The sequence below is a fragment of the Ostrinia furnacalis genome, unplaced genomic scaffold (genome assembly GCF_004193835.3).
Source record: "Ostrinia furnacalis isolate ACB-3 unplaced genomic scaffold, ASM419383v2 OfSCF0767, whole genome shotgun sequence".
NCBI lineage: Eukaryota > Metazoa > Arthropoda > Insecta > Lepidoptera > Crambidae > Ostrinia > Ostrinia furnacalis.
The window spans coordinates 361,650-376,956 of NW_021131006.1; the positions used below are offsets into that span (position 1 = coordinate 361,650).

At 35.7% G+C, this 15,307-nt stretch overlaps 1 protein-coding gene across 1 annotated transcript in view; it reads right to left on the bottom strand.

The window, feature by feature from the left end:
* Positions 1-621: 621 nt before the first annotated feature.
* LOC114349994 (connectin) overlaps positions 622-15,307 on the bottom strand; it is a 54,691-nt gene continuing 40,005 nt past the window's right edge. Inside the window, exons 2-3 of the mRNA XM_028300610.1 lie at positions 7,390-8,461; positions 622-2,398 (exon numbers count right to left, since the gene is read on the bottom strand). Of these exons, the coding sequence (XP_028156411.1) occupies positions 1,929-2,398; positions 7,390-8,428 (1,509 nt within the window). The 5' untranslated portion in view covers positions 8,429-8,461 and the 3' untranslated portion in view covers positions 622-1,928. The remainder of the gene's footprint in view (positions 2,399-7,389; positions 8,462-15,307) is intronic.

Here is a 15,307-nt window from a genome sequence, read left to right on the forward strand (position 1 = left end):
GAATAATTTTTAATTTGAATTTGATTTCTAGCTTAATCCGATCAAATTCCAAAAAATATCAGTCTGAAGTAGGAGTGACATTTTAAACTAAGTTCTTTTAATTACTGTCAAATTGGGTTTGCTGGTTGAGACATGTAAAGTGCCCCTTAACCTTTTTTGTTTAAATTATTTTTGAAGTTGATAAGTACCAAAATAATGTTCATGATTTGACTTGGTCTCAAGCTGCTTTGAAATCAAAAAAGACTTTATCTAAGTCCAGGGGAATTGATTAACGTTTCATAAAAGGCATGTCAATAGATTTGCTGTGTCAACTATACTTATTTTATATTTTTATTACTAACTACGTATGTTAACAAATTATATTCCAAATTTAATTGGAACTACCCACGTTTGTTTATTAAGCATTTGTAATTTTGTATCGCCTACACCAATAATCAAAATTCCAAGAATAAAACAATTCCTTTGAAAAAGTATCAATTTATTGTATCCACACCTCAAATAGAATAAGTTACATTAAAATTGTTTATTTACATTCCCGCGTAAACAAAATAACATAATTAAACCCGACTTGTAAACATAAATAACGAAGATTTGTTTCGAGAATAATCTTTGGTTTGTAAATCACTGTTGTTTTATGCATAAATTATAATTAATGAAATTATTACTCCAGTCTTCCCTCTAACAATATTCATTAATACAAAGTCTCGAAACTTGTAATTGAGGTAATAAACACTATTGATGACAAATTAACTAATTGTAAGTAACTAACAGAAAACATAAACATGTCTCGTGGAAGTAAATACGGAAAGGAAAAACAAACAGACAACCTCTTTGACAATCGTGGAATTAGTCCAATTGTGACAACATTTGTATCAACTGTGTAAATTAGTTTAAAATTAGACTCGATTCGTGTAATCGTAGCAAAACAACTGTGAAGAAAATGTAATTCATTACTCAATGTACAGTCATTGAGCAATGACTACATTGAGTTTTATTCATCTTCATTATTTCAGCCACAGAACGTCCACTGCTGAACATAGGCCTCGCCCACTGATTTCCACATCGCCCGGTTGGTAGCGGCCAGCATCCAGCGTCCTTATGTCTTATTATTATGAGTTCTTCTTGCTACCTTTATGTTTCATTACTCAATATTCGTCAATGACTATTATTGAGTAATGAAAATTGTATTAAATGGAAAATGATGAAAAATATCCACATACATCCTGCCTGTTTGTCGATCTTAATAAAACTATATTTTCAATTTATTTTATAGTCGTTTTGTAAATAAATTGAAAATCTAGTTCAATATAAAACGTTTGAAAACACATACGCCTTGTTTACTTTGCTTTGAGTTGGTTTTAACACATTTTTTTTAACTTGAAAATAACATGGAAACAATTCTTAGAAGTAGAGTTTAATCTTTTTTAAATTAAGATTAAATGTTGCTAACAATAATTGGTCATATCCACGAAAATAGCTGAAGAAAATTCTCAGTAAACACTTTATCAATTTTAATTAATTTCCGTACGAACTTAAGAGTTTATACTTACACTAATTGGGTAATTGAATTAACTTAGTTTATTTTAAATAAGATACAAGTTATACTATTTGTATTATACAGGAAATACTGTGTTTACCTTAACCTTTAAATAAATGTGCAAACAGACCCATTCAAACCTTAACTTATACTTATAATAACTTGATTTATATTTACATGCTTACTTATGAGTATAACTTCTGTGGGTGCTAAATGCTTTGTTGAATAAACTAGATGAAATTTTCATAGTTTGATTTATAAATACTCAAAATACATTACAATAATAATAAATGTCTAACTTAGGTTACTGATTTAAAAGATGATAATTTCAACTCACGAATATCGTTCAAAATGATAGATACTGAGATTTAGAAGCAGGTTCAAAATTCTGCTACAAAATGAACGCCATAGCAAGTAAAAGTATCCAACTGACGCTCCGTACTTTGTCACTTGAAGAAGCCTTGTAATACTTAACTTCATCTTGAGTAGGGGGTGAGTAGGATGCTTCATAGCTCAATCTATTGGGACACGGTAGCATTTCCGTAGGAATTTCCAGCAGTCTCCTCCGATACTCGATCTTTGACTCCAGTTCCGTCACTTGATCTTGCATTGTATCATCATACGTTCTATCATCGTCGAAATCTTCATCATTATCGTCGTAGTTATTTTTAAACATGACCGCGTTGATTTTTTGAGGGGGTTCGGTTTTGGATACGACCTTAATACCAAAGAGGTTGGGTTTCAAATTGTTGTCCATGATGCAGACCAGGCGACTGAGGGACGATTTTGTGCGCTTGCTTTTGGTCTCGTTCTTCAGTTTGTGCAGCCAGGAGAGGCGGCAGTCGCAGCTCAGCTTGTTACCTGTTTGACAATGAAATACGAGAATTTAGACGTTTAAATCCATTGGTTGGTAACTACGTAGATTTATTGCTGATTCCGGTGTTACGAGTGTAATGCTAAAATCACCTAGGTATGTGTTGTTGGTGACAAAGTGGTTTTATAACTCGTGGAACGCTAAGGGTCTCAAGGTAACAATATTACTATGTGTCCCGATTCGCTGGTACTTGAAGGGATAAATAAAAAGAAATATAAATTTAAAATTTATTAAAAAGACTTTCCTGATACTAAAAGTTACCAACTTAAGTGAAGTTTAGTGTGCTCCTAAATAAAAATTTGTCTAATGTAAACGAGTTTAAGTAATCTAGGCCCAACAGGAGACTGAAAATAGACTGATAGTCCAGGTTGATCACAGTGAGAGGCCTTTTTCAACAGTGGACGTCAAGTGGCTGAAATGAAGATGCTTTTGTAGACGCAACGTCCTTAGAACACTGTGACCGAACCAATAACACGAGAATTATTAAAAGACATTCTTGACACTAAAAGTTACCTACCTAAGTGAAGTTTAGTGAGCTCCTAAATAAGAATTTGTCTAATCATCTAATGTAAACAGTGCGAGATTTAAGAAATCTAGGTCCAACATGGGACTGAAAATAGGCTGAATTGAGCTGATATGCAGGATAATCATTGTGGGAGGTCTTTTTCAACAGTGGATGTCAAGAAGTGAAGATGCTTTTGTAGACGCAACGCCCTTAGAACGCTGTATAACCAATAACACGGGACTTTCCAAACCGCATAATCTTACACAACCATTACACCTAACGCCAGGATCGTGCGGTCGCTGACTGCAGCTATAAACAGACCACAAAACCGAATTAACACACACAAAGCGCCTTAAATCATAGCAACAATGCCGTACAGTGGCGAGCAGTTTGGCGGAAAATATCGCGCGGAATATAGGCCCTATTAAAATGTCGCAGGAAGCATTGCGCTGATGATTCATTGCCTTTTTTGTAATTTGCAAGGCTCAAAGAGACTGGTGGCCATGAATGACATAGACACCGTCTGCTAATTTCTTTGACGGATGACAGTCAGCAACATGTAGGATACAATCAAGACACTGATGCCCGTATTCACAAACGATGCTTGATTAAGTGAAGCAGCAAATCGAACGGACAGTTTTGAATAGAGCTCTGTGATTGGTTCGTGTGTCACTCTGTGGGTCCACGCGCACTGTGAGACCTCATAGAAATGTTTGTTAATACGGGCGTAAATCTATTTATGCAAGTATACTTACTGCTAATCATAAACATAGAATGAATGTTTTCAGAAAAGATACCTATTCAAAACTCGGTTCAGACTTGAGCGTAGATTTGATTTAGGTTTAATTTTGAACATAATGCCACTTCAATGAAAACCCTAGCCCGATAACTGAATGACGTCATAAAACATTAACCAAGCGTTGTTGTAAAGTCAGATGGCAATAATATCTGAATTATACATCAAAAGCATATTCAGCTTGGTGTTAAAATTTCATAATGTTAATTACCTTAACTGCAACAATTAACAGGTCATAACGAACTAACTGTTCGTGAAATTTAACGTAGAGTTAAAAGGTGCAAAGTTGCTTTTTAATCTGAATCGAGAATTCTCATTAAAATAATGTGTTTTTGCGGTTACTGCCAATAAACTGATATTGCGATTACTGTTCAATAATCCTGTGGGGTTAAAATTAATAAGGCTTTAATTAGTTTGTTAAAACCACAAAATAAATAACTTATGTTTATTCAATTGACATCTCATTTAAACTTAAATGCACGATGCAGTATCATAAACAGTTAATTAAGTTTTCCCTGAAAAAGATACATTACTAAAAACAAAAAGGGTCGGTAAGAAAATCTTCAATATCTTCAAATGTTCTGATATTGAGGTCATATTTCTTAACAATATCTGACATAATGACGCCATTTTTATCATGAAGTAGCCTTAAAAAGCCAAATAAAATAGCTAGTCATCACACAACTATGAAACGTTAATCCAATACATTCTTTACGATCAATTTGAGCCGCCTATAACCGATCTATTAGTTATTACCGTAGACAAATAACTCCATAGACGCTGATTAAATATCATATCAAATTATAATACACTTTGGCTATGTTTTATCAATGATTGTTGATTTGATTTACCCACCAATACATATCATTGGTATCATCATCATCAGTAATCGGTTGCAATGCATCTATAGGATCGGCGATGCTATCTATAGGATCTAGGAATTAGGACTCACTCATCATAATTCTCCTATTTTTTTTTTTTTGAGTTTATGTTGGTTCGTTACATTCTAAAGAAACAACAGAGTTGTTTATTAGTTCGCAACTTCTTAAGAAGTTGTGCTTTAAAAGCAGGGCATATTCATTTTAGCCCTGAAACCCAAATATTTTTAATAGGCTGTAATATGTAAGACTTTACGGATCTTTTGAATCGATAGTAAATAGTCAATTGAGTTGGCGCATAAGTGGCGTTTATAAATGGCCGTTGGGGCAGAAAAGTTTTCAAGTGGTGACCACGGGCTGGAAGACGTAGCGTGGGCAGGCCTCCTTCTAAGTGGACTGACGATCTGGTAAAGGTCGCGGGATGAGCCTGGATGCGGGCAGCGCAGGACCGTTCATTGCGGAAAACCTTGGGGGAGACCGTTGTCCAGCAGTGGACGTCATTTGGCTGAAACGAACGAACGATAAGTGACTTTATACTTAGTGCCAATAGAGTAGTAAAATTACCTACATTATATATAAAAAAATACATTGTATAGTTACATAATTTCACTCGTATGAGATGCATCTATGTCGTTTATTTGTCTGTTATAAGTTATAGCTGATGCCTTCTGTGAGGTCGAACTAGTGAAGCGAATGATGCGCCCCAATTAACAATTGATGTAAAACCAATAATTAAGGATCCATTTCAGAATGCTCACGCATTGTTCAACTGATTAGTTATTGGGTGAAACTGCACAACCTTGATATTAATGATTGAGCTTCATTTCGTTCGTTTTAGCCAAATGACGTCCACTGCTGGAAAAAGGCCTCCCTCAAGGGTTTCCACAACGACCGGTCAGCTAAGATTCGTACATCATGCAAAGAGCTTGTATTAGGTCCTAATTGTTTTTAAAGAAAATACGATAACTAGCTTGTTTTCACTTTTAGAGTAGGCGCACACCGTTGATTTTTCATCGGCCGATAGTTTAGTCGGGCAGTTGATCAGTATGGGCATTGGGCATGTATGGGAGGGCGCACACTACGCCGATTCGATTTGGCCGATTCTTCATACAATTTAAAATCGGGCTCAACTATCTGCCAACTAAAAATCAACGGTGTGCGCCTACTCTTAATATTATTATGTATCGAGTTTCTATCAAAAATAGGCGTAAAGGCGTAAAAAATTTAAGCCCAAGCCCACTTAAGTGAACTCTAATAACTAAAGGTTTAACGCTTAGGTACGTTTGTAGATCACACATTATTACGTTTCTTGAATAAGTGAGTACCTACCTAATCAAATATGTGATCGTATTTTATAATAAATGTTCACATTAGGTAACACTTATATTACTTTTAATAAAAATGGTAAGTAATGGTGAGTAAAATTTTCTTAGAAAGAATAAGAAGAGAAAGAAAAAATATGTAAATTTGACTCTCATTAGCTATGCCTAGACACTTTGAAAACACTTTGTGGGAGGTTCAAAGTCCGAACGACAACAATTTAGGCATTTACAAAGAAAACTATTTTAGTCAAAGTTTAGTAATTACCATAATTACACAGTAGATGTCCCGGTAACAATAATATCAATTTTCTTCAAAGTTTACCTACAGACTACATACATATACGCCCGTATATGCAAACATTACTATGAGGTCTCACAGTGCGCGTGGACGAACAAGGTCACATACGAACCAATCGCAGAGCTCTATTCAACGCTGAGCTTTCGATTTGCTGCTTCACTTAAGCAAGCATCGTTTGTGAATACGGGCGATACTTAGTAAGTAAAAATCGGTTATTTTGATAATATCTATCACGAACCATTTGCCTTTTTCCGAGAAGCAGACGATTTGACCTCCAAGACGTTAATACACGGCCAATTTCACAAGCTTTCAGGCGTTTGTAGACCTGACGTTTTTTCACAGGCATCAGCACTTATTTTCTTTTTGTTTTCATGAGATACGTTGTGTGTGAAGTTCGTTTTTAGCAGAAAACGACAATGATTCATACAATTAGTTTTTTGGAACTATCATCATCCAAGTTTGGATTATTTACAGTATCAAGGTATAGTCAGTAGACCATAATTTAAACCAAACAATAAAAAATCAAGTATCTGTAACAGCCCATCTCCGATTGTGTCTATACTGGCCAAAGGGAAGGTCAGAGGTTGTATCAAATGATCAAAAAAAATTTCTTCTTTTCGTGTCGACAACAAACCTACACAGTGTCATCAAATATTGAGCGGGGATAAAACGCCAAATCTGCACACGCTCTTATAGTTATTACTTTCGAACGAAGCCTTCTACAAAGTACCTATTTACCCCGAGCAGGTCAACTGTATGACTTATTCCAATTAATTTGCGATAGCTTTTAGTAATTTGTATAGAGCTCCTGATTGATCTATTGTCTCGTATAGTAATTAGTGCTGATCCAATCAGTGTATTACTATTGATCACTACAATTATTGTAAATTAACCTATCGTCATTACGACTATAGTATTGATATGATTTGGTGTCAAACAAAGAATATAAACATCCCAAAAAATAAAACGAACGAAACGCAAACTTATTGTCCCAACAGAAACGTTTTCACTTACCGTAAATTACTATGTATAAAATATTTGTATCCCCAAAAGTACCAACAAATAAAAGCGTCCATCAATAATTCAAGCCGTACAAAGTTTTTATGTCGGTATCAACAAAACGGAACGCTCAAAGTACTGAACAACATAGATAATTTGTAGCGAAGTTTAAGAACTCACCATCTAGAGATATTAAAGCGTAATTCGTCTTCATGTTCTCCAAAACATTCTGAACGGCCTCCTGTCGCAGCGTCTCTAAGTTATTATTTCTCAAATCCAACACAGTCAACTTCAGATTATCACTGAGCACTCCCTCGTCTATTGCGTCCAACTTATTGTCGGCCAAAGAAAGTTTCCTCAGTTGCGTCAATCCTCCAAAACCTCTGCCGTCTATATACTGTATTTCATTACCGTCCAAATAAAGTTCTTGGAGACTCCAAAGTTCGGCGAACGCCAGGTCCCCTATCAATGTTAATTTGTTGTTCCTCATATCTAGTGTAATCAAATTAGACAGACCCTGGAAGTTCTCTCTTATCACTACGGTCAGCAAATTGTTGTCGAGGTCTAGCCTTATCAGGTTACTGAGGTGCTTGAAACAGCCGTCATGCAAAACGCTTATAGTGTTCTTCGATAGGTACAACCGCTGAAGGTTCGGCAGGTAGTAAAATACGTCTCTGTTCAGTTCCGATATCTGGTTTTCTGCTAGGCTGACGTTTGACAACCGCAGTAGATGAGCGAACGCCATCTTTTCGAGTTTCGTTATTTTGTTCTTGGGCAAAGTGATTTCTCGGAGTGTGGTCGAATTCGTGAATGCGAACGAGGGAATGCTGAAAATGTTCGCGTATTGGATATTGAGGTACTGGAGGTGCTCCAGGCGCACAATCACTTTGGCCGGGATGTAAGTGAGCCCGCCGTCCGCTCGGACGTTAAAAGTCAGCTTCTCTATTTTTGGCTGCGAATAAAAGTTTGACCAAAAGGGATCGTCCTCCGCTATGCCGCCGTTGAATACCCAGCAATCGGCCTTTGTGGCGGTTTTTATCTTTACGCTCTCGCAGTAGCAATGTACTTTGGACACCCTATCTTGAATATCGCAAATGTTGACGTAGTGCGAGTAGCTCTTGTCGTTTTTCCACCGTCTTTTGTCATTTTGCCGGCTCTCAGTTACGTTTATTTCAACTGTCGCGAAAGCGATCATTAGGATCAAATATTTAAGGTCCATCTTTGTTCCTCTTCACATCGGCGCAATTTTCATCTGTAACAAAAGAAAGCCGTTTAGTAAGAGTTCCTTTGTTTTCTTTTTATCTTAGATCCTTGCATTAGCGGAGTAGTTGATTAAATTGTATTGAAGTCTAGCAAGATGCTATAACGGGAAGTTAATTGACTGTGCATTGATAGTTGGAGAGTGAAAAGTTGAATTTTATGCGAAAGTAACGGTGGCTATTATCACGTCATTCATTCGGAATGGTCTCGTAAAACGGTGAACGAGTCTTTTGTGCTTTATTCTTGTCGTAATCGTCGGATATGTCTGACATCCATAACTCAATGTTAATACGCTTTAACTGCTTAATATGCCTATTAAATATTTATGACTACATTACGGTCCTCCTAGAGTTGAGGCATAATATTTTTTATGCTTGAAATTTTATTGATGATATTTTAATTGTAAACTATACTCCTCTCGCGGCTTTTCCCGCTTGAATTTCAGTTATCGCAGACTGCAAATTCTACCCTTGAAATTATTACCTATTCCATGTTACATTAAAATACTTAAATTGTTTTAGTAGGTACCTATGCCTTATTTGAGTTTCATTTTAACAAAAATCTAGAACGGACACTTTAATCGAAGGTTGTTACAGAGTCATATTTCTAATAACAGAAGTGCAAAAATAATGGGATTTGTTTTCGTTGGATTTTACTACGATATTTTTCCAGTCTTTTCTCGACTTTAAACATTTGCCCCCGGCATAGTATAATAATCTCGCGGCTTCGCCTATGTGAATAAAGTTTTATTTATTTATTTCGTTATTGCGCGCGTGTTCGCCATCCAAAAACCAGGATAAAAACTATCCGGTGATTCTTAGATCTCGAACTAAATTTGTGCCAAATTTGATCTAAATCAGTCCATTTTTCCTGACAAACGTTCATATTTAAAATATTAATAAGGTTTATACGCGTACACACATGCTTATTTAGCCTTGAAACTAATGGTTTGATGATTATAATGCTCAATGCAGATGTTAAAATAATAAGAAGGAACAACTGCAGTACACATTAATTAATTATCCTGCGCCTCTCAACTTTAGATAAAGATCGTGCAAGTTTCAATTGGATTTAATTACCCTTTCAACTAGCCTGCATCGAGTACGCCATAGGATGTGGAGAGAAGCCAACCCAGTAACTAAGATAGTTAAAATATTTTTAGATAATGCCCTCAAAGTAGTCACACAATAATATAAGTGCCAAAATGCAAATAAACTAATTAAACTTTCCACAACAAGTTCGTAAACAAATACGTATTTACTACTTGTTAAGGATTATATCCTAACAAAAATATTTTATACAATACATGATCTTGTACTCTAATTTTGAATTATCCGGGTGTCAACTCTCCACCTAATGAACTACCTTTTATCTATACCTTTTATCACATCAAACATAACTTCCATACTAATCACAAACAATACTCTTAGCTAAACATTTTTTAAAAACAAACTAAACAAATTGTTTAAGTAAAAACAATGTCAAAGTTATAACAATTGTCCATGTTACGTTTATAGCAAACAAAAACCTATGCAATTGCATGAATGTTTAGAAAACTTTAACCGCATCTCTTATACAATGAGTTGTCGCGGTGTTTGGCTCTTTTATTATTGCTACAATACAATTGAGTTTTATCAAGTAAATGAACACTTTTTCTACGTAATAATATTTCATAATGAAGCCACATCTGCGGGCGACTTAAATGCTTTTTTTAAGTGCAATAGCGTTAAGCAGTAAATGCGGTTCGATACTCAATAAGGTCAATTTCTCATATTCTACAAGAATATTAGGTTTTTCTCCAAGTAAAGGGGTTTAAATAGAATCAATGGTTAGCGACTTCTACACAGAAACCCGAGTACTTACTTCATAAGCGAATCATTAGATGCCTGAAGCACAGGGACAAGATCCATTATTCACATATTAATGTAGACATGAAGACATTCAATTAATAGGGCATTCAATTACTAGGCAGGTATGTATGTACGAACACTTAGGGCTATATTTCACCGGGACACCATGGCGGTGCAACCAGTCGCCGGCTACCAACATAATGTATACAGCTCTAAATAGAGAGTTACTCACCTGTAGGCCTAAGATGCGCGCCGTGATAACTTTTGGATTTTGTTGGTAGCGGCGACTGGTTGCGCCTCCATGGTGTCCCGGTGAAATATAGCCCTTAGACTGCATCTCACTTAACATCAGGTGTGATTGCGGTCAAATACCTGCCTTGTTCTGCATACAGACCAAGACAGAACCACCTACTTCGTTTTTTTAAAAAATCCTTGCTTAACTCTGGCTTGATCAAGGTCCATCGAACAATTTTGTGACGTTGGCTGATTGCTAAGAAGTTTATTGATAAGTGTGTATACATATTGACGTCATCTTTGTTACTCGAAACAATTGTTAGGCGTTTCCCTTAAGGGTAAAATGGAGATACACATAATCCATTAACATAAAATTTATTTTGGAAGTTTAACAATACTTGAAGACCTCCTACGTTTATTTCCAAGTACTGTCAACATAAATAAGTATCAGAAAATTTTTTTTTTGCAATATCGCACTTTTTATAAGAGTGATTAGCTCGATTTGGCATCGTCTGTTACTTTGGTATTAAACACCATTTTCTTTGTTCCTTTAAAAGAACACTTCAATAATTTCATCGTTATTCTTTTATTTCTTCAAATGATTTCTTTTTCACTTATTTCCCGTAAAGGAACCCATAAAAGTGTCATTTGTGAAGCAATCGGACAATGGTGACGTGTAATTTGAGGGGACCGCTGTCATTATTTGTAACATCTGTCATTTTCCATGGGTTTTTATTCCGCTATTATGACGTCATGCCGCTGTCACGATCACTTACTATTCAAATAACAATATTTCTTTTATCATTATATCTATTAAGGTGGAAAATTGGAAACCAGGGAAACAAGTTCATTGACGACAGTCTGTCGCCATAACAACAATATTAACAGCATTGTTGTGTTCCGGCAGTTAGAGGTAAGATAGCCAGTCCCTACGTGGTTGAGAATTCCGTGTGAAGCTCGCTTCCATCTTCGGCCTGATCATCATTTACCATCAGGTGAGATACAGGCCTAGAGCTTCCTCGTAGTGGATGTACTACTGTCTAAACTGCTTTTAGTTAACATTGAGCCTTCATATTATTAGAGGCCGGTCGATCTATTCTCATAAATAAAACACTGGATACTTAACTTTCACATTATATTGCCTTATTTTAGATACAATTCATCACTTAGCACAAAAGCGCGCGGAGTCATCTCCGCGCGTCCCTCTATTCTGACGTTTGATTCTCGTGTGACATTGACAATACGTTAATGTCACTATGACAGCAGCTCATTGGCTATAACGATACCGCTATTTTAACGTTTTAGATTTTTCATAATTAACAATATAAATACATAATTCAATTGATATCATGAAAGATAGCAGTAGCTAATTATCGCCCAAGTTAAGTAGGTACCTCAAGAAGCCATTTTATTAATATTTAAATGGAGATGTTGCCTGGGTCAAAAAGCAAGAGTTTTAGTTAGTCCGTCAGTTAACTTATCAAAAAATACTCTACACGTATTTTTCACTTTTTCAAACTAATGAAAATTTAAAGAGATAAAGCGCCCCAAAGTTCATAAGAAGAGGCCCGTGACGTCAACGCTTGCTTAAAAATGCCGCACGTTGTGACGTCGTGCGCAACTTCAACGCACCATAACTATGTAATTATTTGTTAGATTGACAAATAAAAATATATGTGTCCAATATTTTTGATATTAAACATTACGGACTAAAAAAATTTTTTTAGGCAACTAGCCTATTGTCACTGAAACTAGAACAATCAAATTCAAAATCATCATCATCAAATGCCACTGTGGTCGTAAGCTCTCCTTTAACTCACAAAATTTTATTTTTTTTCCTCTACCCACTGAGATCGTCCGTCCATTGAACAAGGCCTATACCTAACTTTCTTTAACTAACAATCGCGATTCCTAACTAGAATTTTTTGTGAAAAATATAAGTAGATAAAATAAACGTATTTAAACGACTACTACATTACTGCAATTCCCAAAAACTTAAAACATAAACAAACGGAAACAAAATTAGCCTACAAACTCAAAACACGACCAGCACAAAACAAAGTCCCTTAAAAACTCGTCACTAAATTACAATTAACAGTTAATTACCCCGTATATTGTTATTAAAGTACGAACGCGTGAACCAGGGGCTTATGACTAACTAGCGGCACAAAACTGCAGGGAGACAAATTTATGTGCCCTCCCGTAATTAACATGCCCCACTGGCAGTAGAGAAACTGGATGTGGCTTATGGCGCGATGACGCTGATGACGTACGAGTATTTATACAATTGGTCCAGATGACGAGTTTTTACAGCCAAAACGAGCGACTGCATGTGGAGGGCGGATATTTTTGTCTGACGCGTTGTGACGCATCAAAACGGAAACGGTTTGATACATTTACCTTGTATGGTTACGTTTAAACTTGAGTGTTGTGATAGTTTCTGACGCATCGCATACTAACGGATTGCACCATCTTATTTTAACCTTAACAAACGTCAAAATTCTGTCAAACTTTATGCATAAAACATCGGTTATCGTTAAGTCACGGTTAAAATAAAGAGGTGCAACTCAACCAAAATGTTTCATACATTTAGTATGCGATGACCGATTCCGTTCTGATTCGTCATGGTACAACATCTCATACAAAATATTATAAATTCTTCGTTCTTGCAAAATTTGGTATGTCACAGAAAGCCTTTAGTTTCAAACAAAGGCCTCCCTAAGGATTTCCCCAACTACAATAGACTTTAGGTAACATTTAAAGTTCAGCATCTAACGTTAATATTCGTTATTAATTTATCTCCCATAAGATCTACGCTCAGTCATAATTGATTCAATCAATTGACATTGCCATCAGAAACTTTGCACGCATGATTGACATTTGACATCAATTAATGTCAAAAGTATGAAACCTGCGACCTTTAGTTTTTACTACCTACTGGATAAAAATATTTATGTTTTCTAAAAATTGAGTGGTTTTCTACGAGTATAATAAAATACATAAGTCAGTCAAAGTTTATGCTATTGATTGACGTTGGCATGTAAAGTTTTCTAAAAGGGTAGAATATATTACAAGAAGTTCATTCCACATTGTTTCTTAATATACTAACGAAATGACTAATATCATATTTAGTAAAACTCCCCGGTACATTATTACTCAATGCCGCAGACTAGACTTTTTGACAGCCGATAGTTTAAACATGTATGAAATTGCGCACATGTGTGTCTCTATTAATAAAGATCATTATTTATTATTCTTACAAATTAGGTCAAAATGTACAAAAGTTTTGACGATGACGATCTGATGAAGGTCGCGGAAAAAGCCTGGATGCGGGCAGCGCAGGACTATGCATTGTGAAAAACCTTGGGGGAGGCCTTTGTCCAGCAGTGGACGTCATATGGCTTAACGACTACAAAAGTTTAATGTAAAAATAAATAAAAATATTTTCAAATATAGAAACACAAGAACCTTTTGGGTAATTTCATAGGTAAACACTTAATATATTAGCCGGTATAATGCCCGGTCTCTACGGACTCGCATGTTAGCCCAGACTGACATGTTGGTTCATGTTGGTTCAGTGGGCAGTCGTTATCGGGCCGGCCATATTTTTTGTTAAGTAACTCTATTTGAAAATGTTTAATCACTTATTTGGATTGTACTTTCATTTAAAGAAGAAAGTAAACTAAATAAAATTCAATGTAATGAAACCATCGTATATGCGTGGAAAAGTAATAAATAAAAGTTAATCTATACTAGAATTAGTTAAAAAATTCAAATCATTTGTAATTCTACCATGATACTTTCACTATCAATATTATGTGGTTAGAAAGACGCAATGGTTCATTAAAGTAGAGGAGCGAGGGGCCAATCGGTCAATAAGGAAATTATCGGGGGAGGCCTAGTTTAGCAGTGGACAATTGGAAAATAGATATCCTATGACTGAAAATTAAATGATGATGATGATGGTGATAATTTTTGTCCGCAATATTTTAAATCTTTTTTGTCATTGTGTCATTGACACAAATATTATAATTCAACCAATCTACTTTATGTCTCTTCCAGTCAACACTCGTATGTGTTCGGTAATTAAGTGTGCACATTGCGCAATTGTGCATGCGAGTGGTGGATGCGGACCGCTCTGCTTTTTGACCGACACAAACCTACTGCGTAAGCCGATTAGTCTGCAGTTAAGTTGGAACCGAATCAAAACTGTTCTGAGGCTTCAAGTTTCAGTATGTACAGACGTCAACTTAACGCTGTGAGATCTTACGCAGTTGTATTAAGTACGATTTTGGAACGATGACAGGTTTGATTCAGTTTTTGGCAAGGCATTAAAATGAGTTACAATTACTTACAAAGTTTTATCATGTAAAGTGAAAATGAGCTTGTAGACTCAATCCCAAAGTTATAGGTAAATCCAAAAACCCAAAAAGAAAACCTCTAACAAAGCTTTAGTTAAAATCTAAACTTGTAAATCCATTGTTGGTATTGCATAGAACAGCAATAGTTTTATTGATTTTTTTTTGGTATAGTGACAATAAAGGTTTATTCATTTATTTATTTTATTTACAAGCTATTTTATTTACATACTTTAACCTGTCCGGTGTCTGTAATGAAATCCTGCAAGTTAAATTTGCCTCCCTTCACGGCTTTTTATTGAGCCAAAAGGCATTCATTGCGTAGGAAAGTTTTCGAGAGTGTGGACAGTGACACACTACGTCTTCCGGCCCGTGGTTTCCCACTAGGTGGACTGA